Source organism: Sylvia atricapilla, chromosome 1 (genome assembly GCF_009819655.1).
Source record: "Sylvia atricapilla isolate bSylAtr1 chromosome 1, bSylAtr1.pri, whole genome shotgun sequence".
Classification (NCBI taxonomy): Eukaryota; Metazoa; Chordata; class Aves; order Passeriformes; family Sylviidae; genus Sylvia; species Sylvia atricapilla.
Genome location: NC_089140.1, coordinates 130,298,971 through 130,325,648, shown reverse-complemented (window position 1 = coordinate 130,325,648; position 26,678 = coordinate 130,298,971). Strand labels below are relative to the sequence as shown.

Genomic DNA, 26,678 nt, shown 5'->3' with positions numbered 1-26,678 from the left:
GAAAAAGTAGAAACCTTGTACTCCTCCTACTTATGGGAAAAAAGAAGACAGATTGCTGGTTCTAAAGTATTAACAGACATTGTTATTGGAATTACTCAATTCAGTAGCTAGCAGAAATGCGCCTGCGTAATAAATAAGTTGCATGTGCTTTATAGTCAAAATAGTTTTGCTAATCTTTGTTCTGATGGGCTTTATATATTTTACTTTCTGAAAGTGCTAATTTCAGGCATTCGTAATGAATTCTCAATTTACATTGAAAAGTGAGTTGAAACAAATAACAGCTATAAACTGAATTAGCTGGTAAATATTTCTTTACCATTTTAACATAACAAAATGGAAAAACTAAAGTATAAAAAAAACCCTGAAGCTAAGTTTTGTAGTGGTGTAAGTATGAAAATAGTCTGTACTACTGCAGAGCAAAATTTAGTGTAAAGATTAAATAAATTGGGAGTTAACAAGCCATCTTGTTTACCAGCCAATATAAATTAGGAAAATATCTTTAGGAAAATATCTGAGCAAATGCAAAACAGGGTGAAAACTGATAATTTAAAGACAAGTTTCTAGCTGCTGCTTTGATTGTAGTCAATAATTGAAGCTTACAGTGAGTGTCAGGGAAGGTTTTCCTGCGGGATGGAGCTCAGATCATGAAGATTCAGTAGAACTGCTCCTGATGTCTTGTCTCACCAGCATGGAAGTAGCACAGCCACCAGCCTGGCAGTGAGGCAGTACAGCAAGGCAGGGTCCTTCACTGAGGCTTTTTGGTCTGAGCAGTAGCGAGCCATTCCCTCTGCCATCTGAGACTTTTCCCAAGTCAGCAGTAACTTATCTGGCATTGTGGGCTGCTCCAGAAGGAAGCACATGCTCTGCTTCTCTTCCTTTCACAAGAGACTCTTGTGTTAGCTCTGTGGTATTGAAAATTATAGGCATGAATGATGAAAACAGAACTCTGGGCTGTTTTACATTCTTTCAGTACCATTTAGTGTGATGGTTGTTGACTTCTCCCTGCTGCTATACTTAGAAAGGAGATGAGTGTTGGTATTATGGGTTATGACACAAAAACATCAAAAAGGAAGTCTGTTCTCATTTCTCTTTGGTATCCTTTGGGGACCTGCAGTGTTTAGAAAAAGCTCCTGTTCCACCACAGGACCTTAGGAAAATGGGTAGCAAACTTTGTTTACACTCTAGGACTACATATGGCCATACAAGGTGGGTGGGTAACTAGGACACAGAGCTTTTTCCTCCACTGAGCTTAGATTCCCACCACTAGATAAACTTCAAGAAGGTTGTCTGGTGGAATTATTGTTCCTTATACATCAGCACTTGGATTAAACATAGAAAAATACCAGAAGCTTCCTCTGCATTCATCAAATAAAAATCCATGGGAAAAAAACCCTGCATATTGCCCCAGAAGAAATCTAAATTAATTAAAGTCACCCCCTACAGTGAACTTGGGCTCTGTTTATTTTCAACAAACTATTACAGGTTTTGCAATATTTTTCTGGAAGTTTTTCACAAACATTCCTACTTCCTCTCATTCCAGGCCAGGGCTGAACTGCCAGGATGTAGGAATTCTTTGGACCTGACCTTTGGTCATGAGACAGAGGTGCTCAGCCCCAGACAAATGACAGCATTTTACAGATCTATTTCATCTACAGATTTAAATCTGCAATGGGAATTAAAAAACTAAAGATTTCTGCAAGCTATGCCATAAAAACATGTATCAAGAGTCCAGTGTAGTGAAAGTATGACATCTTCATGGGAAAAAAATGGAAGGTTGCTTCAATAGGTTGTTACCTTTGCATGCCTCGACTGCAAAGCCCCTGTTGCACATCTCACCCCTTTCTTCCCACTTCCCATGGACAAAACAACCCAGACCCTTCTAAGTGCAGTGCAGCACCCCAATCACTGCCTCCCGTCACCCTGCCAGCACAGTGCAGGCAGCAGGATACGCGTGCGGTCAACCCTGCAGGTCCTTCACCTGCTTTGCCCCAGCCAAAATTCCAGGGTTGAGCCACCATCAGAAGCTGTGATTGGAAACATCTCTGATGTGCTGGGAAGCTGTGTGCATCCAGGAGTGTCTCTCAGGGTATGACACCAGCACCTGCTCGCTCTCCTGCCTAGAGATTCTCTTTGTGAAGGACAATTTCAGTGCAATGGTAACAACTCAGAAAAACAAAATGCCTTGTAACTTTCAGTGGAAAACGGGCTGTCAGGACAGTTTCTCTTCCTGCCTTCTTTCCACTCACCCCCAATTAATGTCTGCAGTTCTAAAGGAGTCCTGCCCCCTCCCCCTCATTCCCACTATAAACTAAACTCAGATACTGCAAGTACACAGAGGCATTTTCAGATTTCCACCCACATAAGCAGCTACTTGGCACATCTCATGCACATGTGAAATTGGTTCACAGGGGCCAGGGCAGGCACCTACATCTCCATTTCTAGCTCTACTGAGTTTAAATTGTATCATTTATTTGACTTCAAAGAAAAAAAATACACATCTTACTTTACTTCACAGAGGAAGAAACCTCAGCAATGCATCTTTTTTCCCCTGGCAGGGTTGGGTTACAGCTCCTCCCACGCAGCTGAACCCAGTGCCTGGTCAGCCCGAGAGCTGTGAGGAAATCAAATGCACATGTCAAGCATCCCCCTCTCCTGCTCCAGCCATGAACCATCCTGGAACCAGAGGACATTCCAGGGAGTGGTATACTACCTGTGCCTTTTCCAAGATGAACTGTAAAGCAAAGTCGTGTTCGCTCAGCCTGATGGAAGTTTTGGAAAGGCAATACTCTAAAGGTTCCCAGCATGGAGTTTTCACACCAAGGTTCAGAGCTCTGGGATACACAGCTAAGACCTTAAGTGTAACAAAATTAATATTAATGCCCATTAAAAGTGGACAACAATATTTCTTAAAAGGAAATTATGCCAGTCCAATAAAGCAAGTGCTAATTAATAAATATAACTAATTGCAAAATTTTTGCTATATTATTTCCATCTATAAGAATAATATTTTTCACAGAGAGCTTTCCTCCTTGGATTCCTCCTCCCTTCTCACTTGCTCACTTAAGGAAAATATATAAATACTTCACATAATATCATCACCTGCCTCACTCCAATAGTTTTTATTTAATATTTATCTAGAGAATTGTTTCCTTACAGAAGTTTCCTGTATTCCATATGTTGCTTAAAAATAGTATATGTCATTTAAGACTTTCACCAGCATTTCCATACATAGCTCTAAGTACAAAAAAAAAGAACAACTAGTCAAATTACAAATATGCTGCTCTCTTGTTAGGAGATTGCAAGAGAACAATTTTTATTTTAATTTATCCTATTTCAGTGAAGTTCAATGCTCAAAAGTGAAGAAAAAGCTAACTACGCGGTTTGTAAACATGAGCTACAATTCACTCAGAAAGCTGGCAAGCAGAAGAACCACGTACTCAACTTCTGAAGGTATTTTGTCATGAAGAAAGCAAAAGGCAAGAGCCTTCTTTCAGCAGAAGCTTTGCACTAGTTGCATTTGGCTTCTTTTAGTGAGAATCTAAGAGGCAATAACAATTTATAACCCAGGATAAATCAAAGCAAAATAGGATTCGGATAAACACTAGAGCCTATCAATCCCAAGGAGACACTGTATCAGATTGCTGAGGAATTCCAGAGCTGCTACAGTGGCTGGGGCAGAGCAGAGCCCAGGGTCTCTAGGAAAAGCCACAGCTAGCTGAGGGCAGGTGGCGCAGCACCACAGCCTGGCACCGAGGCTGCCAGCTGCCCAGCAACATCCATGGGCAGCCAGAGAATTGCTAGAAACACATCCAGGAAGCAGAGAACAAAAAGGAAAGGAAACTGAAGACCAACTCGTGCTAGGAAGCCTCAGCGTAAGAGACATGCATTCGGCTGCCAATTTCTTCTGAACAGCATTGCTGGGAGTCGAGTGTCTGCATCAGACTGGTTTTCAGACTGATGAAAACTGAACTAATGTTTATAACCAAGATGATAGCTCTGTTAGAATTTTTCCCTAATAGCATGGTTTGGCACTGGAAACAGAAAGGCAAAGAGATCATGAGATGATAAATGCTATTAACACACCTACTGCATGTTCAGAAGTTTCAGTTTTTTGTTAGGGAGGGTGGGAAGACTGCAGTATTTCAGGTCCACGTACACAGCTGCAGCATTAAACTTCTTCTGCATATAACAGAGTGGATAATGAATGTGCAGAGAAAAAAAGGCAAATGGTGAAATAAAGCTGAACATTTACCATTGCTTCTGTTTGTAAACAGATGCAGGAGGAACCAGACAAGCATAATATTTGGTAGTCTGCATAATTACAACAGATGTCTATGTTGGATGGAGTGGCCTGTACAGTAGATATAAAGGCAGCATCTAACACACATAAATAAAATCAAAACAGCTACTTATTATCAATTTGCTTATGAAGAAGGATAAGACAGTTTATCCGGTGTTTAATATTTATAGCCATACTTACAGCAATATTCATTGCATCCTTGAAAGAAATTCAGATCTACTACCTTAAGCAAAGTGGGCTTCAAAAAACTGGATGTCAGACTATACAAATAAAGTATTAGTTTAGGCATAGTAGACTTTATTTTGGCACTTTAACAAATGCTTTATTTTACAGCAGTGGCACAGCATTTGCCAGAAATTTTCTCTTCTTGGCACAGTTATTTCAAGCAGTTATTTTACTAATTGAAGTTCACTAAATATTGCACAAGATATACCTGTTAAATTCTTACCCTGTTTTTACTTGCTGAACTTGTATGGCTTTGAAAAACTTGCCAGTTAAGTAAAAAGCAATATATTAAATATTTTAGCACAGGATAGCATTCATTTGTTCCTAAATGACCACTGAACTTGGGACAGCAACAAATACAAGTTGCACAACTCTTATCTGAAGAGCTACCAGATCTTATTTACAATACATTGCCATTTCTGAAAAGCACTTCAGCTTGACATCCCGAACACCTGTATTTTGGGAATCTCAAAAGTAAAAAAAATGAGGAGGTCAACAGAGCAGAAGACAAAGCCATTTGTCTGTTACAAAGCATAATATAAGGAGGCAGACTATAATCTTCTCCCTGTGTCCCTCTATCCAGCACTTATCTAAGGTCTAAGCAACAGAGACTTCTCTCTCTTCTACTCAGGTATTTCTTTCTTCTCTTATGAAGATATTCCACTTGTCTCAACTCTTCCGCTGGAGTCTGAGCAGAATAAACCAAAATTCTCCAAAGGGACAGGGAAAAAACAAATGTGAACAACAGATCAAAAACAAATACACACAGTAAACGAACTGGGGTACTCCTTTGAATTTTACAGTAGGGAAAACAACATTTGCAGGAAGAACAGGCCTGTGTCAAGGCTGCCAATAAACATAATGCAGAAGTCGAATGTCTCACAGCTAACACACCAGATGCAAGACTTAAACATTGCCACTTCTCTCTGCCACCTTAGCAATAAACCTGGTGTGAGGATCATCCTGATCAAAAGCCTTTCTTTTTTTTGGTCTGGATTTTTAAGATCTACTAAATGTACTCTGTGACATTAAAACATAAGCAAATAGACATAAAATGAAAAACATACAAAAGTATATCACAATAGAATTCTCAGTATTAGGCCACATGATTTATTCAGTAGTGTTTATGTTCCCAAATTACAATTATGTCTATCCATGTAAGACTACAAAAGTTACCATTAGAATTGTCTGTGCTTATAAAATACCAACATTTTCTTTTACTGTTATATACTCACTAACACCAGTCTGCAACGAGTCACATATAATCATAGGCACTTCAAAGGCTTTAAAGACGTTTACAACTTAAATGCATTTTTAAAGAACAAAAATTTAAACCTCTACTTGTACCTTCAAATTGCAAATAATTAACAAATACAGTGGCCATAGAAATCTGCAGCAACTTCGCAAAATACTGTTAAGAGTCTTTGGGTTTGCTTAGGTTTGTCAGTAGCTTACTACAAATCTTCCTTATAGGAGATTTGTTTAGTAAGAATACGACTATACAGTTTGTAGTAATAATCCAATTTTACACATTAATTTGCTGTTACAAATCTCACTGAAGCTACAGGTATGCTGAGAATCAATGCAAAGTGTAAAATTGATATTCTGACACTTAAATTTATACAAAGTGGAGGTTGAAGTTTACATAGCTGAAAAATTACATTTACACTAAAAGTTACTGTTATCTGAATTATCTGAAGACAAATTGCACCATGACAACTACAAAAAGGCATTTTTTGAAAACAGATAAATTAATGAAATAAAAACTAACTTGTAAGATCAATCTGAGACATGCTGACCAAAATTAAACAACTTTCATTGAACCATAGGATAAAACAATAAATTTCATTATTTTATATTTATGCATAAAGTTTTAAAAATCATTCAGTGAACATCAATGGTTTTATAAAATAATGCTTTGCCACTGTTATTCACAGAACACTGCAAATGTTAAGTTTTAATTTTACATTTTTAAACGAATATGTGAAAAGTTTTAAATACAATGGGGTTTTATCATAAAGGTGCCATAATGGCTCTTTAATGAAAAAAAAAAAAACTTCATTATTCTATGCAAAAGCTTTATTTAAAAAAGTTCAGTGATCTCATAAATAGAGACACTAAATAGGAATTTTATGCATAAAACTCCTTAGTTGGTGCCTTTTGATAGGCAGCACAGGATGGTTTACGTTCACCAAGGTCGTAACTGCCTTCATCCTTCTTTCTCATGCGATACACCAGCAGCAGGATGAGGAAGATTGCAAAAAGAAAACCAATAACTCCGCCAGCAATAACAGCTGTAATCAAAGAAACAGAGATTCACAATATGCCAGTAAAACAAGTTTAGCACCATACTTCTTTTTCATCTCACACAATGACTTTGCTATTATTTTCAAATTGCAGGAAAGGGCTCCCAGTATGCAACTGTCTTCATTATTAGTATCCTGAAATATACTGTTGGAACGCTTGTTTGCATTCATGAAGGCAATCATTTAAAATTACATTCTACTTACAAGTCAGAGATCCAACAAGCCAGTTTTAAAAGTGTTATTAAATTTTTTTCAAAACCTCACCTAAGAAGACTACTGGTACTGCCAGAGCATAAAGCTATCTTTCGAACTCATTTTTCAACAGTTACATTTTCAACTTTAAAAGAATTTGCTACCGTAGTTAAGAAATGGGCTTTTACTTTTCTCTGTTAGCTTTCACTCTGACTCTACACTGAAATAAACTTCCTATTGATCAATAATAGGAAAGAACACTTCATGCACTTGTGAGTGTGTGAAAAGTATCAACTCCCAACCAGACTTCAAGAGGAAACACACATGCTTCCACGGATGTGGATTTAAGGCTATTTCACGTTTTGATGTTCATAGGAAGATGTGACCCAAAACTATGTGGCTTTCATGTCTCCCAACTCCCCTTCCAAATACGTGGAGGGAAAGTATACCTGTAAACACTGTCCTCAGGCAAAAAAAAAATAAAATCTCACAGGTAGTGAAAACACTGGTGGCCAGCTTGTGCCCCCTTAGGTTATGCACAGAAATAGACCCTCTTTATTTTAAGGGATCTCTGTGCCTTAGCTGGGCTTGTCCATCCCTCTCCACCCACCCATGCCTGCCATGAGCTCCTCCCAAGCAGTTTTCATATGCACTAGATGGACCAGAGAGCAATGTGCTCTTGGGAGGTGAGAAATACTTTTCTTCATTACAAGCATCAATCAAATTCCAGCTCCTTTTCTGAGCTGTAAAAGCTCCAGATACTCAGCTGACAGTGTTCAACTTGTGGGCATCAAATCAATTAGCAATGGACTTCACTATTAAATATTTCCCCAAGATGCCAAATTTGTTCTCATCAAACCAACCACTGGCTACCCACTACGTGGTAATGTGCTTAACAGTATGAATCTGCCAAGAAAACTCAAATGTTGAGTTTGCATTATTTGGTACGGATCCTCTCTGTTTTCTGTTTTATTTCTGGTGAGATAGACCTTGGCAAACACTGCCTCACCTGCCAGAACTTCTGTTCTCTGGAAGAGGTTTTCTGAATGCTTCTGAGTGAACACATCGGTGTCATCCCCTGGCTCATCGCTCTTTTTCTTGGCATCCATCTCAGACCTTTCCTCTTTATCAATTTCTTCAGGTGACTGTGGCACAAAAAAGAAAACTGAGCATTGCTTACAGAGAGGGCAGACCACAAGTTGGCACAAGCACTGCCTGCCATGAGCAGTCAAGTAGCTGTGGCTCCATGCATACACTGCACAATACCAACACAACACATTGGAAGTTTTTAGAGCACAGAAAGCTGGTCTAGACATTGTAATTGGATCTATTTGTTGTCATCATGTCAGAATGAGAAACATTGCCCATAAGTTTAAAACCTCCAAAAGTACATTTAGCAAACAGTTCTTAATATTGCCTCTGTTTATCAGAATAACAGCCTCTGAACGAAGTAATAACTCTGAAATTAACACATCACATATGTTATATGCAGAACACCTCTGAGGGTAACTTAGACAGTATTATCTATGGTGGTAGAAGGAAATACTAAAATCCTAAACAGAACCTGCTGAGTGCTCAAGCTACAGCCAAACCATACAGCCATTCTCCTTTGAGAAGGGAAGTTTCACACAGAATTTCTGAATAACTCTTTGAGAGATGTAAAAAAGGTACAGCTCAGACTCAAAGATCTCCTGAGAGAAATACATTATTTTGCATCTTTTTTTTCTTTCATGTGAAATCCAGATGTTCCCATATAGACTTTCTAGTAGGAATGAAAACAAACAGCTCTGTAGTAATTTAGCAGGCTGTAGTAGTAAGTAAAGTTTGGGAGTGCTTTCTAATCCATATAAATAGAAGACTTAACATCAAACCATCAAGAATATACACTGGAATAATTTTACATGGTCTTGCTCTCCAGCCACGCACCTTTGTTTGTGCAGGCACCTTGGTCTGCATTTTCACTGTGGTGGTCTCAGCCCTGGATGCATCACTAGTTGTTGGCAACTTTGGAACTGTTCTGGATGTTGTTATCACTGTACTATCCTCATCTTCCTCAGCACCTGGAGACAAAATGTAACACTTCATTGACCTGTGAAGTTCTTTCCAATTACATTTTTTATTATGACACCAAGGTAGAGGTGATTGCACAGCCCACCTAGGCAAGGGGCCTAGATGACAATGCCTGCTGAGATAAAGATGTGAATGCAAACAGTGTACCCAAACTGTCGGGGGGATACTTGCCTCAAGTAATCCCATGAAAAAGGAAGGAAATGCATCAGCTGGAATAAGCAACAACCAGGAAATTACCATGATACTTTTCAAACAGAAGAACCCTCCCTGAAAACAGGTATGAATAAAGCTTTAACACTTGTAATAGGGGCAGAAAGTCTGGAATGAAAGCAGCAGCCATCAGGCCTGTGTGACATGGGCAAACCCCAATGCCATGGGTTCTGATGAGGACCCACAGCATCAGGGCTCTGCTGGAGTTTGGCAGCACCACCTCCCACCCTGTGGGTACCCTCAGCAGCTACCTTCAGCTTCCCCAGAGGCACCATGGGCACTCCTAGAACCCACACCTTGGGGTGCAGAGTCTCCTCCTGGGCGTGGCAGAAGGTGCTGGTGGGGCCCCAGGCTCATATGGGGGTACCCAAGTCTCCTACAGCAAGGGTGTGTGGACAGAGTGTCCTGTACACTCAGATAAGGGGAGCTCACACACCCATGGTCTGTGAGACAGGTGTCTGTGTGCACGTGGCACACGCTGGATCAGCTACACAAAGTGATTTAGAGATTTATAGTTGCTTGTTACCATTTTTTTAATGGTAGGTACTGTGGTTGTCTGTTGTATGGTTGATATTAAGCCTAAAAGTATAGTTCAGCAATTGCTAGTTAATTACATACCATAAATCAATTTATCCTTCTTTATCCTTACTTAAACAGTATGAACTGAACGGGGTTTTTTTGCCTGCCATAAACTGCTTCAACAACAACATTTCTCTTCTGCAGCAGATCTGTTGAATTCCAAAAAACAAAGCAGTTTCTATCTACAGGAAGGTTATTACTACTTTATGTTTCAGTCACTAGAATTCACATGGTTTTAAACTCCATATAATTTAGAAGCCCTTTTCTTTTGCACTGAGTCAGAGGACAAAAAACTCCTTAAAGATTACCTTAAATTTAATTTCCTCCACATTCAAAGCCCTGCTGGAGTATGAAGGCTCCTTTAGAATAAGGTAATGGACTTCTCTAATAAATATCCTTTAGTGATAGTGAAAGGAAGAAGGCACAGGAAAGAGACTAAATTATTAGCAAGGACTGAAAGAGGAAAAAAGAATTGACCCATTCTAGGACCACTCCTTAGGAATCTCAATGTGTTCTGCTCGTTACAGGCACTGGTTACCCAAGTAACTCCAGGGCAATAAATCTAACAAATGTGCATAAGAATAGTTCCTAACAAATAAAACACTCCTACAACAGAATAGCATGACTCACTCATTCCAAACTGATTTTTTAATTTGTTTTTTTAAAAAAAGAAGACAGGCTGAAAATATGAACACAATAACGATGTCTTGAAGTCATGATCAAGAATTACATACATTTGGCATTTAAAAGAGGGACATTAACAAGACAACTATAACAATCTCTATATGGTAGAAAAGAAAATTTAGAATCATTAAAAAAAGACAGTGGCACAGAATAATACTGAGAGAAAAACTTTCAGAGATACCAAAATTATAGCACAACTTCTAGAATGAAGACCTCACAACAAGAAATAGGTATTTTCCTGAAATGCAACTTGAAGATTAAAAAAAGATAAAGAAAAATCAACATCCTGCTTCAAAAAAGAGGTGTGGAAAGGCATCCAACAGGAAAATTTTTCTGGCTTTGAGTCAGGAGTTTTCTTTGAGAAATAATGGCTCACAGGATAGCTCAACCTACTTTACCTTCTGAAGTTCCTCCATATTACACAAAGCTTTCACAGGCAAGGAAATGAAAATTGATTATAAGATTAGAGATCTGATAAAACACATCTTCAGAGTACAGAAATGTGTTTTCTTCTTTTTATAAAATGAAAAGTCCCACTTAATCACAACTGCTCCTCCAAATCCTTAAATGCCACCTTTGCTTCAGGCAATAGTTGTGTCTGCCAGACATAATGGAGAGTGTTACAATCTGAACCTCTTTGCTAAGGAGGACGCAGATCATGTTCTCTCAACAAATGGGCAACTAATCTAATCCCTGCACTTGTCACTAGATTTGCACCAGAGGTACTGAGCTCTTCTTCCATACAGCCTCAGGGGAATTCTGACAATCCCCAAAATGTTGAAGCAACTATCATTTAGGCCTGACTTGGGTATGGGTTAAGACACATCCCCCATGGTTCCTGTTTTCTAAGCTTTATCTAAGCAGGTCTCTGCTTGGCATGGAATAGATCTAAACAAGGAGAAGACACTTCCCTTGCTAAACTGACAGTAGTATTTTTGGAATTACCTGTAAACAGGACTGAGGGACCAAAAAACCCACTCACTAGTTCTCTCCAGAACACAGCAACAGCATTTCACATAGTAACATGTTCCCTAAAAAGCACAAAAAGAAAGAGCATCACCAAATCCAAGACTGGAAAGAAAAGCCTACAGTGTCAAGAGTGTGACTTCCAAGTAGGCTGTTAAGAGGAGTGGTGTGAAATGGTTGGAATGTAAGAACTTACTTCTTCCTCTGGAAAATATCACTGTTTCTGTAGCTGGTTTCGGTATTTGGTTATGGTGCTGGCTGTTCACTGCCTTGAGTCCCTCTTATTGAGGGCACCACAAAATCCATGCAGTAATTAAACACATAGTCATCTCTGTGGTAGAGCTGAGAGTTCTTGACCATCTTTTATCCACTGTCACTTCTTCAGGACATCCAGCTCAGCGGTCAAAATAGCTCTAAATTGTGCTGTAGTATTGGAAATATCTAATATAACCCACAGTGATGTGTCTATTAACCACGTTTGGATGACAGAAATGTGAGTACTTGTTAACAATCTTAGTGCTTGAGGAAACTTGTCAGGAAATCAAGACTGCGCCACCTTAAATTACTGCACTTAAATTACTGTATAGACAGTAGTATTTTTTGTAGAAAAAAGCCCACAGTAGTTAGTACTCTGACTTGCAAAGCAGCCAGTGATTAACACCTAACAAAAAAAACCAATCACTTCATCCTATCTTTTGGCATATTATTTGTCTGCTGTTGCACATCACACTCTGGGAGTGCCACCACCACAAGTAAATTTGTGATAAGCTGGGCACACACATAACCACCATCTCCTTCACACCTTTCATCTATATAAGCAATGTGACACACACCAAAAATATGTATTTTTAGCTGACTTATCTCACCTCCATTCACTGAACAGTCCCCAGTGCAACCCTTAATCAACATAGTGTTACACACCCAGAGATGACACTCTAAACACAATTCTATGCCCTGCCAGGGAACTGCAGCTGAAATAGAGACAGTGCAAGGGTGTCACATCTCTGATAGCTCTCACACAAGGAAGAAAAAAAAAAAGAAAGCAGTAAAGCCTGAAAGAGGATTAAAAGGAATAGTCCTAACCATACTGAAGCACAAGGTTCTGTCCAGTGCATCAAAAAAACACTTTCAAACAGTATCACAGTACATTTTTACGTCAGAAGACCTGGAGAACCAGGCAGTCAATGCCATGAAGCATGCTGGAGGATGGTTTAGCGGGTGGCTTTGTCTTGGTTACCACTCCAAGACAATCTGAAAGGCACTTATGAATGGGACTGTGGCAAATGGAAAATGAATCCTTGCTGTGTTGCCTGCACCACGGCAGGGGAAGCAGTGCAGGAGAGGCGTGCCTGCTGGGCAATACAGGCCAGGGCCACCCAGTGTCAGCCCTTGGCCCGTGCTGGCTCCTGTGCAGCACCCAGGAGGGGCCAGTGTCCGTGCAGCGCCGTGTCCCCAGCCCCATGACTGTGACACACAGTCCCACAGCCACATCACCCCCTGTAGGAAAATCCACGGATGGCTCGGACAAGGAATTCTGCTGACCTGTATATTCTAGAACATGTGGTTTTATTGCAAGGGTCGTGGGTAAAAGGGCCTTGCCTTCAGCCACCAACCTCGGCTGAAGGGGAGTCCCAAAGAGAGAGGGAGAAAGAACAGCAGGGTGAGAGCTAAGAGAGAAGGGAGTGAGAGAGCAAGGTGGCAGGGGGAAGAGCACGGGGGGGAAAGAGGGAAAAAAGAGAATGAGGTCCTTGTTACAATACATTATATCTCCTTTTGTGATGAACATTCTAATTTACAGTGACTAACCAAGACAAGACACAAAATCCTATAGAATCTACATACAGCCTATAAGAACTACTATATTACCATACTGTGTTATATTTTAAACTCTAAAAACTACTCTTTAGACTTCTGTTTTGCTACATTGACCTTTGGATCCTTTAGCCAGCAGGAAGCTATTGTTCAATAAAAAGGGATTCTCCTTCAGCTAGCTAGACTATTATTTTCAGGTTATATAGTAACTAAGAGTTGGTATCCTACAACTCAAAGTAAGCTTTCATTTCTATTTTGATTATAGGTTTCATATTTTCAGAATCTTTTGCTAAGCAATCATATTTATAAGGTTTCTCTGATTCATCTTCCCCAACAATCCCCTGTCCCCCAGCCCCACACCCCGCAGCCACAGGACTCCCAAACCGTCTGCTGGCCTTGGAGTGTAGTAACAGCTTCCCTTCTTGGTCAAGAGTCAAAGCAGATCTGCTCTTGTGTTTCTTGAAGAAGCTCCAACCCCACCACAACTTTTCTCCCAGAACAGTCCCCAGTCACAATATTCATCCTGAGCCAATGTTCTCAACTCACGCTGCTATTTACTGAGAAATGTTAGGTTGGAGAAGAGAAGAAGGGAAAGGAAAAATCTGCATGATTTTCTGATATATATTACCATGAGTAATTTTAGAGAAGACACAAGAACAAGACGGACAGTTTTTCAATGAACTAGTAGATAAATCTGGCAGAGGTGGTACCTTTCCTTATCGTAATGGGGTAGTCACACTGCTTAGCAGCTACTTTCACTCATCTCCAAGACAAAGGCTCTATTAAAATCTTTTATGCCAGATGAAAAAGTAGCAATAGTTATAAAAGCATTTCAATTTGTATATAGGCTGGAAAATATTTTTACTTTTTATTATTTTGTTATATAAAACACCAATGCTAAAAAGAGTGATGATAGACTGTAGCATCACCTCAGAGATGGAAACTACAAGGAGGAAACACTGAATTAATTAAATCACTATGGATATTCTGCTGTTGATATAGAACAATCAGAAGGCAGGCATGACTTCTCTGGAAATTGCTGACCCATGGATTCAGATTCAACACCTGGGCAAATGCACAACAGTAGCTGAATGCTCGCAAAAAAAAAAAAAAAAAAAAAAAAGGCTATGAAGGGAAAAAAACCCAGAACACCACCACCTTTGCAACTCCTTACAAAAAGCCTTCAGCCAATTTCTAGTTTGAAATGTGTCATGCCTACAGTGACATTTGTCCATGTTAATGCTGCTTGAAGACCTGCAAGGGCATTAATGGTGGTGCTGACAATTCCTGTTTATCTCCATAGGCCTGGTGGCAGCTAACAATTTTCACAGCAAAGAAAGGAGTCAGCAATGTTGTCATCTTGGATCTATCTGCTTGGACCATGCTTGCTACATAGCAAGAAAACCACTCTTGAGTGGGAAGGCTCTTCCTGCTAGAAATGTTACATTACATCACTGAGTATCAAGTAAAGAGAGAGGGACTGAACATAATATGAGAAACATTGATCAATGGTACATCTGCAGGACATTTTCAACAAAAACCAGAGAGCAGTAAGTATAGGTGGAGTAGGGTGGAAAGGATGCTACTTGCTTCCCTGAACTGAAGACTTTTTACTTGGTTCAAAAATATCAGATCTGGGAATGCTGTGCCATGAGCTCTTTGCAGGGGCGTCCAGCTTGTCTCAAGCTACAATGAGACCTTCCCTGCTTTCCTGTAGGAAAAGAAACAGATTGCCAGAGACAGCCAAAGTGCACTCCAACTTCCACTCATGGCTCAAGGCTGAGCACGGCAAAGGAAAGAGGAGAAAGACAAAGTGTAACTGTTGATGAAGTCGAGAGGTAGTTTCTGTCTTTTTGGCTTCACTTCTACAATAGAATCACAGGATCGTTAGGCTTGGAAAGGATCTCTGGAGATCATCCAGTCCAACCACTCCGCCAAGGCAGGGTTACCTACAACAAATTACAAAGGAATGTGTTCATGTGGGATTTGAATGTCTCCAGAGAGGGACACTCTACAACCTCCTTGGGTAACCTCTGCCAGTGCTCTGCTTCCCTCACTGTCAAGAAGTTCTTCCTCTTGTTGAGGTGTTCTAGTTTATGGTCACTGCTCCTTGTCCTGTCACTGGGCAGCACTGAAAAGAGTCTGGCACAATTCTGTTGGCACCTGCCTTTAAGGTATCTATAGGGGTTGATGAGACCCCTTCTCAGGCCCAGCTCCCCCAGTCTCTCCTCATAAAGGATGCTCCAGACCCCTCATCACCTTTGTGCCCCCTCTGCTGACCCTCTCCAGTAGCTTCTTGTCTGTCTTCCACTGAGGAGCCCAGAACTGGACACAGCTCTCCAGATGTGGCCTCACTAGGTCTGAGCAGAGGGGCAGGATCACCTCCCTTGACCTGCTGCACTCCAGGATATCACTGGCACTCCTGCCCACAAGGGGACTGCCAGTTCATGGTCAGCTTGTCACCCACCAAAACTCCCTGGTCCTTCCCTGCAGAGCAGAGTCAGCCCCCAGCCTGTGCTGGTACTTGGGGTTATTCCTCCCCAGCTGCAGGATCCTGCACTTCCTTTTGTTGAATCCTGGGTTAATATCATCTGAAGCCAGTTTTGTGTAGTCTTTTCTACTTCAAAAGCAAGTCTGAATTTTGCATTTTCCCTATTAGAAACAGCCAAACACCACAGAGGGATGGAAAAAAACTACACTAGACCATTCTTCATACAATTGTTTATTGTTTACCTATTTCATTTTGTGAGGCTTAAAAAGTCACCAGCATCTGAAGACATGACAGAAAAGGATGCTGACTGAAAGCACATTTTTCTGGAGATCATAGTAGCCCTCAGACAGTCCTGGGAACTGGGAATGAAATCACCAATTCACTAACATATCTTTTTAAAGGAAATATTAAATTTCTTCTCAAACAAATCTACATCAAGGAGGCCCAATTAAGCCTCTGATCATGCTGGGATGTGGAATTGCCCCAACAAAGGACTCTCAAAACACAGGACTCCCATCACCCAGGTATAAATGATGATGAGCCTAGATTTGTCTGGCAACACAATCAGATGTCTGCAGAAAAGCAAAAATCCATCTGAAAAATCTCACGTGTGCCTTACAGGTTAACAGACAAGGCACTAGGAGAAGGGCTCATCCTTTGAAAGTACACAAATTACATATAAGCATCAAGACATATTTTTAAAAAAGTGCAATAACATGTAATGAACACACTTGAAAAATAAATGGGATTTCCACAAAAGCAAATGCTCACAACAATAAGGAAATGTCTTTTCCAGAACTACCAGAAAATCCTGCATTTAGCTTTTAACATCTGAAGTCTCCAAGCTAGTCTAAAAGATACTCCTCAAAGATACTTTCTAACAGAAGTGATTAAGGAGGTTTCACTGACACTTTATTTGAAAAATTTTGAGCTAGCTGCATGTCTCTAATGAGTATTTAAGTCTGAGAACTGAATATGTTGTATTTAAGAATTTCTTTATTCACAATATGGATGTAATTTCCTCAGAGAAAACTCACAGTATTGGCAGTATCTAGATTTCTAAATGTAAAAGAACCGCAAGAGAAGAGGAATGGACACCATGTTTACATGAACCTGACTGCATATAAGAGAAAACAAGAATGCTGCTGCCATGTTGTCTTACAGAGTGCTAAATTAGTATTACATCATGGGAGAACTAAGCCTTCTCTAATCCTTATTTCTAAACTCCAGGGAGATCCACACTGAAATCAGAGGGAACAGAGAGAGCCAGCAGAGAGAAAATAATGCAGTGAAATGATGCAACTAAGGAGTAAGAGAAAAGAGCAGAAAGTTAATACTTAAAACCCAGCCCACAGGGGCGCCCAATGCTCTGTAAATAGCAAAGCACTCACAATATTCACTGGAAGTATAATCTCCAGCTTATAAAGGGAAACTGCAGAGATTTCCTTCAAATAATTGCATTACTTCTTACACTTTTAAAAATCAATTTGTGACATGTTGTCTCACCTGAACCTGACCCAGAAGAATAATCATCATCATCAATTGGATAGACGCCTGATGCTTCTTCAACAGAGCTGTTGTCAAGGTATAAATCTTTATCAGAGGTCAAATCTGCTCTCTGGAAAACAGATAAGAGGGAATGGTTAAATATGTGCAGCAGTCTCCAGTGCAGCAGTCTCTTCATTTTCAGTTCTATTTTCTAAGTTGATGGTGGCAAGCTGAAGCTTGTACTTTCAGTTTATACCACGCATTCATCTAAGTTGTTAAAGAAATTTGTAAAAATCACAGCATTACAAAATGAAAAAAAAACCAAAACCAAGGCTGCACAATGAAAACCACACTTCATCTCATTAAATGCATGAATGAATAAATAGGATTTGCAAATATACTCTTCACAGCTTCTGTAACAAGAAGCAAATCCCAGGGCTGAAGCCCTCTGTCAGGATCTCAAATATACAAATCTATAGACTGTCACATGAAGTCTGTTCATTTGATCTCAGATGAGAAGGAACAAAAGCATGCATCAAAAACTATCTCAGAGTTTAATCAAGCCAAACCTCATGAAACTATCTAGTAGTAGTTAGAATGTACAACTGACTACAAATGTTTCTAAGACAGTGCTATTGATTAAGGATTATGACATTTCCAGCCAGATCAAAGAGCATCATGATCCGATTCCTAAATGAACATATCTTTCCTAAAATTTAACTGCATCTTCAACGGGCCAAAAATCTGGTTTATTGTCACTATCATCACATTTCTTTGCAAGTACTTCCCCACTAAAGAGAGATTCTATTAAAATGAGCTCGAAGAAGAACAAGTTGTCAGTCACCTTTTAAATTGACAATTCAGGCTTAGAAAGACTAAGCATTGTCTTCTTCCATCTCAGCTTGTGCTTTCTTAAGCTTCCTTGGGAGAGCCATGTATCTTGGATTGCTGAGAAGGTACCTGGCACTATTATTCCTATTACTAGCACTTCTGTCAACACCTGTTTGTCATGAATTTTGAAGAAAATACGACAGTTATTAAGTAAGTAAGTATAAAAACCCTAAATAACAAAATGCTATGCCAAAATTTATCTATTCAGTATCTCATATAAGCACTCAATTCTGCTGCTCTGAGTCCCAAAGGTTTCCAATTTACTTATTACCTCATGGCATTGACTGCCCCTTTTATTCCACCCAACATTCACTGATGCTTTCCTAAAGGAATACCAAACTGTGAATGGGATAACTTCTGTATGCAAAGACTCACATCTGACTTTACAAGCTAAGTTTTTCCCCAGCGGTCTTCCCAGAGGTCTAAAATTATTGTTGATGACATTCGTGATTTCTTTTTAGGATTTTCTTTTTCTTGCAACAGATTCCTGTTTAAAGCTTGTTCACAGCAAAACACGCTATTCAGTTCGAGCTACAGTAAAAATTTACTCTTTATGTAAAGCAGAAAGGGCATCCCTGATTATTAGTGTATTTCAGAGTAAAAGATCTTTGCATGGGCAGTTCCTAACACTTCTCTGAATAGCTCTGAACTAAAAAGTATTACCCCTGTAGTTCTCTTCTACAGAAGAAAAGAAAACCCACATGATTCTTGATCCAAGTCTAGTCCTCCTATGGCCACTCTTACACGTGGGGCATATGTAGGATGGAAAAAAAGTGCCTTGTCATTAAGGTAAGCCTACAAAGACCTGCTCTGGTTGTGCTGCTGTTAGTTCACATGGTCTGCCTGTAACTGGCTGCAGTCCAAAGCAGAAATTTAAGATCATGTGTGGTCACTATCAACAACTTAATTCCTTTAAAAGATGTCTCCAAAGAAGTCATGAAGTACCTTAGTAGCTGTATAGGTGGTATTGTAATTAAGGCACGGCTGAGACTGTTTCCGTACAGGAAAACAACTCCCTGACACAGGACAAATACCCTGCTCTTGATCCAGCTGCCACAATGGACCAAGCCACTTCACCATGTTTTGCTTTCAGATACTAAACCAGACCACTCCTCAATATCAGGCAGGAAGAAACAAAACTTTTTTAAAAGGAAATGCATGTGGCTGGCTGTAAGTATAGAAAAGGCATACAGTATCAGAGGCAGTGAATGTTACCCAATGCAAAACTGGGGAAAAAAACCCCCTAATATCTGCATGCAGAAATTTCCCAACAATGCAAGTTGCTTTGGGCAAGAGGTGAGAAACAGCCCGAGTCTGCAAAAGTAAGTGAACGAAATGAGTCTTCATGAGAACAGAGCATCACACAGCCATGCCCAGAATTTTTAATGTTCAGTAAAAATATGGACTTATCAATAAATTTATTCCCTAGACTCTTTCCAACTTCTCTCTGTATCAGAAACAAACTGTATCAGTAGGATTCAAAAACCAAACACCCAGTTCTCCTTCCCTGCTCAAAAAAACCACCCTGCTTTCTTGCTCCTTCCAGCCTCACAGAACTCAAAAAAGACAGAAATGACTCGTGACAGTTCTTCTAACGCTTCAGTTTCTGTAAGACAGATGAGCAGCTAACCCAACCCAGCCCAGGTTGCAAGTGCCTGGTCAGCCAGGCTCCCCACCATCATATTCACTCCCTTTCTTTTGATGAATTATGTCTCTTTGGCTGCCAAAAGCTTTTATTTCTCACTATGCTAGATGTTCTCAGGATTTAAAGCAGCTGAACACAGAGGAACAGAAATGGAAGAGAAGCCTGGGCAGCTTTCAGCAGGAATTTAAGCATCTGCTGTATTTTATTCTGAAGATGCAAAGAATACAATGTGAAACATTATTTAATATCTAGTACTGCGGATGGCACAACTCCATCAGAAAGAGCAAACTATTCCCCACAGTCTTATAAAACCAGTGTGATATTTACTATTGGAAGAAATACATGGTACAGTGAATTCCAAATGCATTCAGATCAAGCTCCACCTGAGAAAGATGCTTTGCAGCCCCTCTAACCAGAGCCCCCTTGCCTCAGTTCAGCCTGTTTCAGTACAAATGATTCTTGTCTGGTGGAACTCAGGCAGGACACAAAGCATCCTCTCAAATCAAAGGCAAAGGAAGCACATTCTAGCTCAAAAATCTCCAAGCATCTGCATAGGTAAATGCATTTACTGCACTGCATTCTTTGCAAGCTGGCTAGTAGTCTCAGGCTAAAAGCACCCCCTCTGCACCCACAGCTTGCACCTTTTATCCCAGTTGCTCAGAAACACATAGATGCCTTAGACCACTTGGAATGAAAACTGCCTTAAGGCTCAGAATAAAAAGAAATGCCCAACAGTTAACAAAAAACCCCACAGTCATTAAAATTATTCTGTGAAGATTAAGCATAGAAAAACGAGTGAAAAATAATGAAAATAGAACAATACTTTAGGGTGTTTAAGTCAGTACCAAGTACTGAAGCCATGCTTTACAATTTTATGCTATGCTATGTTAAAATAAACTTGATTTAGTATTTGCTCTAGAAATGTTTTCTCACTTGTCAGCTGGGAATCCATAGGGGTCCATGGACCACTTCCAGGATGTTCACAAAAGACAAGTTGGGAAAACAAATCTGTTGTCAGTACACTTGGACACAGAAAGGTCTGTACTAGCATTTCAATATATTTAGGAGGAAAAATAAAAAAAGTTAGCAAATCCTAGTTCCATAAAACTATTTTTAGGTATTATGAAGATCAAATATTTAAGTGACTATTTCCTGTGGCTAACAATTGAAATGAGAGCACTCACGTCATTTTTAAGTAACAACCTTATTTTCAAACCTATTAAAATGGCAGGCAAGGATGTCTCTGTTATCAGCCCTTTAATCTGGCCCTGAAGCCACAAAAACTGCTCGTTACCTCTTGACAGAGATTGCATTCTCGTCTGTCATTGCTATCCCACTTACGTTTTTATTCCAAGAATATAATGCTGCAAAATCCTGTGACCTAAATACTTCACATGCTACATGCCAATGATCTCTGATTCCTGCCTGGTTATTGACTACATCGGCACGCATCTACATCTCATGAAAGTAGTGCAGATTAGTACCTATTAAGTACTAGATAAAAGATATTTCTGTACCAATAATATGTTGAATTTGAAGAATCAGTGTCTTTCTTTTACTATATTTTACATTTACAGTAATTTTTTAATAGACTGAGATCATCCAGGATATACTAAAAAAACCAAAATGAAACCCCAAATCCCTCATTTTAACATGGAGAGAGGAAACAAAGCAAAACAAAAAAACCCAAAACAACACAACACAAAACAACACAACAACAACCAAAAAAAAAAAAAACCACCCCAAAAAAACAAAACCCAAAAAAACACCACAAAAAACCAAAACCACCTACAACAAAACCCTTTCCCTTGTCTCATTAACTCATGAAGGACATAAATCATCCATCAAAATTACAATGGCAAAAAACTGAAAACAATCATCAGACAATGGAGACAATGGGAATGGAGAGCATATTTTGTTTGAAAAAAATACAAAGTACCTTGTCATAGCCATTCCCTTTCCCAGTGCTGCTGTTACTCTCTGTCCTCCCATTCCATGGGGGTGGTTTAGGAGTAAGACATTAAAGATTTTTATGCCATGTGAATGAAGCCAAGAAGGCTGGTGTGAGCAGTAATGAAGGAGTGATGTCTACCATGGCTGTCGTGGCTATTGAAACTCAGACACATGAGTAGCTGACACGTGGAAGGAAATGCTTTATTATTTACAGATGAACTCAAATTTTTGTTCTCTGTCTTTGGGTATATGCATGGGACAGAGAATTTGAGGTTTTCAGCTGTGTTACTAACGATACTTCCTTTTTCCCCAGATGGAATTCTTTTAGATGTAATCTATTTAGTATGCAGAGAACCAGAGACTAATATTTTAAGAGTGATGTTGTATTACAAATATCTAAGCCAGAAGTCTCTGAAAACTAGCAAGCATTACAGCTGTTGATTAGGCAGAGTTCTTCCATGTAAGAAGGAGAAAGGAAACAGATTTTCTCTTCTATTAACACATAGTGCAGTTTCATATACACTTGTATAAAAGCATTCTCAGCTAGTGAGTCTGAGTTCACTCAAGCGCTATACTCTTCACATGCGCTACATTTTCAGGTAACTATGTGAATGCATTCATCTAAAGCCTGAGACTCATTGCAGAGGTTCCCACTGAAGGCTGGAGAAAAGGCAATAGTGTGAAGAAGCTGTATTTCCCTCTAGGCTTCCTGCAAAAGGAACTATGATCTGCCACGCAACAGGATTTAGCCCTGAGAGGCCTCAGCATTGCTGACCTTGAAGCTGGCAGGTGTCTTCCTATCATTGTTTGCCAGCTCTTTGCTTTCTTTCATCACATGAGGAAAGGTGACACTGTCCCATTAAGAGTTTGTTAACCTTGTCCAGGAATGAGAGGCATGATTTTAAACAAACAAAGAAAAAATGAAGTACAAAACTTCAAAATTGGATTTCCACCTCAAAACACCATGTTTTCCAGAGAAACACGCCGATCAGAAGAGCATCCACTTTGCATTCCTCATTGTGTTACTGGTTCTCAGAGATGAGCCTCTCCTGGCTCCTTCATTCTGCAATTTCCTATGCTGTCCACATGTATCCAGCCACAAACATGTAATTTTGACAGAGGATTTTATGTTACAAGGTGTGTTTACCACTGTCTGTCTTAGTACAGATATCTGCTTTTCCTTTCACCGATATGCCCTACGGTTGGCTACAGAGGAAAGGGAGAGAAGTAGTCCCCATTATTTCCTTCCAAGTTGACATTGCCCACTTTTAAGGACTCACAGGATAAAGTCTTCCCAGCAAACCCCATCTCAGGGGCACTGTGCCAACCATGGTAGAGCCTTCAGAGGAAGTGCTGGTGGAATGTATGGTGGTGGGATTTTCTGGGAAATAAGATGCTTGTTATTGGTGACACCATTTAAGCCCAACACTCAAGGACTCTCAACTTTCTTCCTAGGAGGAACCATCCTGCTTGCACAATACTAACATTACTGGAGCAGAATAGCTGCAGGAGATCTGCCCTGCACTACAGTCAGGGTCATTGTGGTAACAGCCAAAATATCATTTCCGTAATGCCAGGCCCCAGATTGATGCCAACTTTGAGAGCAAGAGCAAGTGTCTTCATACAGAAGACAGTATCTGTATTGCTCATTTCCCCCAAATCCCTCTGACAGTTACCATCTCCCGATTTTACCTTGAAATGGCTTAAAACCCTTGCCAATCCTTGTGCCCATCTGCATGCCCAATATAAAACCTTGTGATGGGAACTGCCTAAAATTGCAAAAGCCACCCCCCTCCTCCACTGCTGCCTTTGGCCAATTAAATAACAAGCCTTGACTGCCATGATTCATTCTTCAGAGCTCATTTCCACAGGTATTTTTAAAATCTTAGAGGACATTTGCTGTCCTTCCTCAGGTAAGAGTGGAAGACCAAACTAGCTCTGTATGAGGGTCCCTACTAGTGTAGTGTTTGCCTCTAGGGAGGGTGTTGGTGCCAGCAATGGCACTGTCATCCTGTATGGTGCAGAGCAGAGCCACTACTGTGGCTGGAGCACCTGCCAGAAAGATTATTCACGCTCCTTGTACCTCATGTATAACTTCCTGATCCTGCACAAAACTATAGCTTTAGGCCTCCAATCTCTCACGACAGATAAAGAAAGGGTTTGACCGCTCGTGGCTGCTGAGGAAAGGCAGAAAGCCCAAAATAGACAAAAGTACTGCAAACTGCTTCTACTACTGCTAATGTTCAACAATAGAGGAGTCTACCAAAAGAGCTGATTTACAGAGATTGCCTCATGTCAGAGCCAAGAGTCTAAATATGCTGGCTTTTAGGATGCACACAATCTGTTACGCCAGACTAATTACCAAAACAGAGGCGTGTTTGACAGGGACAGCATTAATAAAACAACTCTTGCTGGTGTCAGGCATTTCAGCAGTCTGTGTCATGGCTCACACTAATAAAAACACACCACATCCAAGGAGACACCAACAAGCCACCACCATGTCAGCTACTGCTCACTTATGGCCACACACCAAAGAAATTACAGTGCTGCAGTTGATCGGTTTAAGTTCACACTCTTCACGAAGCCACAGAAACTCATGTGCCTGTTTTCTAACAGTCATCTGTGCTTTTAGAAATATTCCCTAATGTGCAATTACACGCCGTATGGTACACTGCGTGGTAACAGAACTTAAAATGGTAACAGGAAATCTTGTTTAACCTTACATGTTTTTCTTCCCATTATAAAGACTCACAGATCTGCGCAATGGGTCTTTGGCCTGCTTACAACTTTGGAGCTGAAGCTTGTCCTTTCCTGAGGAGAAAGATAAATGTCCTCTGAAGTTCTTGTTTGTGATGAATTCCAATGGGAAAAGCCTCTATCTTTCCATTTATTTTCACAGTGTCTGATTTCCAGCTGTGTATCATTTATCTACTACATGCACAATGAGACCAAACTTTAGTCCTTACCCAGAAATTGTCTTGCCCGTGGTGGGACAGAGGTTGCTGTATGAAGATGCAGGAGGGAGATAAGCAAGCATAGCACATAGCAGCAAGACGAGGTGGAGCTCTCTTACACAAGTACCAACAGCATAATCTGTGATGAAGGACAGATCAAACAACTTCCTCCGTGGTCTACACATCGGTTACCCCACAGCCTGCCTAGGCTATTAGATTAGGCTTTAGCTCATGAGTAGCATTAAAGGACTGCTAGCAGAATGAGAACACAGTTATACCACTGCAAAGATATATTCATCATCTACCCTGACAGAGCTACCTGTATCTTCATTCAGTTATAATAACTTTCTGCAAAAACCAACCTTTACCTCTGCGGATCTTTGCCACCACTATAGTACACTAAAGAGCAGTTCTACACAGCCTACAGGTTAAGACCAAAAGACCTTCCTAATTCCATGACCACATAAAACTTACTCCAACTTCAAAATGGTTACTTAGAAATTAGAGGGGCCCACCAAATCTGATGTCAACTGAGTCAAACAGTACTGCTGTGCTGTTTCTGCAACCCCCCCTAGCTTGATGTTCTCCAACTCCACACCATACTGTCTTTGTCTCCTTCACCTTGAAGACCTCAAGACTGCTTAACAGTTAGAGTATACATCAATTCCCGTTTCCCATGTAGAAGCAGAAGTTCAGTATCAAAGTTTCTCTGGATATCCCCACATTACAAGATTTAAAGCCCTTCCAAGCTTTCATGCCAAGCCATCAATCGGTGCAAAGAACAGTTTATTCTTCAACTCTGCCTTTGACGTAGGCAAGATACAACAGGGAAACTAATGGAAAGGGGCTACAGCTGGATCGGCTTCCAAAGTGCTACTCCAGGCTGAAACATTAAAGGGCAATACACAGGCAAAACAGCATCAGAAGCCAGCAGCCAGCAATGTGCATCACAGATTGATTTATCTCAATTAGCACAGCAATTTCCTGCACATTTTCCAAGAAGCATTCACTGGTTTTCCTAAAAATAGGATCAAAATCACCATGCAAATTGTCACAGCTCAAAATGCTAATCAGTTTTTTAAGGACACATCAGCCCATGTGCAGACAGGTTAAATTTAAGGCATAGCTATGACTGAGAAGCTAAATGCATGCCTTTGAAAATGCTGAATGAAGAGGTCAGCCTGTCTTTGAATTGCCAGTCCCAAGTCTGAAAATAACAGAAGAACCAGGTAGCTTCTGGTGTAGAGGTCATAACTGCAAGTACCTGCCCCAGTCAGTGCTTTTAAGTCTAATGCATACTGGCTTTTCCATGCACACCTCCTCTCTCCTTTCATGCTTTACTGATCCTTTTTGCTAATCAATCAGAAGAACTAACACTTGTATTTTCCTCCCTCCTCTTGAGAGTGTGATTGAATGATTAAAGCTGCCAGGGTAACCTCTTTGGCATGCATGCCGATAACTTCCCACCTAATAGCCTTTCCTCTGCCTCACTGCCCTGGCCCACTGGTGATTACTGCAATCCCTTGAAGTGGTCAAATTGCAGGGCAGGCCCCATGGAAACCTATTTGGAGTTGTTCTAGTTCATACCAAAGAATAATGTTTTTAATACAGATTGTTCTTTTTAAAGCTCTACAAAAGCAGCTGTAATCAATCGTAGTGGGAGCATGCCAAGCCTCCACCAGGTTTCAGAAGCCCCATATTGATTCCTTTCCAGTCCATGGATTTCAGCAAAATAACCCCATGTGAGGAACTGAGAGTCAACTAACACTTAATCATTTAAATTAAGACCTCTTTGCCATTGGTAGCAAGAATTAGCAATAAACTGTCTCAATCAATTACATTCCTTCTGCATAAACAGGGAAGTTACACATTAAACAAGTATATTATTATGGTTACATCAATCAGTAATTAA

At 40.2% G+C, this 26,678-nt stretch overlaps 1 protein-coding gene across 1 annotated transcript in view; it reads right to left on the bottom strand.

The window, feature by feature from the left end:
* Window positions 1-4,569: 4,569 nt before the first annotated feature.
* SDC2 (syndecan 2) overlaps window positions 4,570-26,678 on the bottom strand; it is a 61,050-nt gene continuing 38,941 nt past the window's right edge. Inside the window, exons 2-5 of the mRNA XM_066333908.1 lie at window positions 17,342-17,453; window positions 8,950-9,083; window positions 8,033-8,168; window positions 4,570-6,819 (exon numbers count right to left, since the gene is read on the bottom strand). Coding sequence (XP_066190005.1) covers window positions 6,656-6,819; window positions 8,033-8,168; window positions 8,950-9,083; window positions 17,342-17,453 — 546 coding nt within the window. The 3' untranslated portion in view covers window positions 4,570-6,655. The remainder of the gene's footprint in view (window positions 6,820-8,032; window positions 8,169-8,949; window positions 9,084-17,341; window positions 17,454-26,678) is intronic.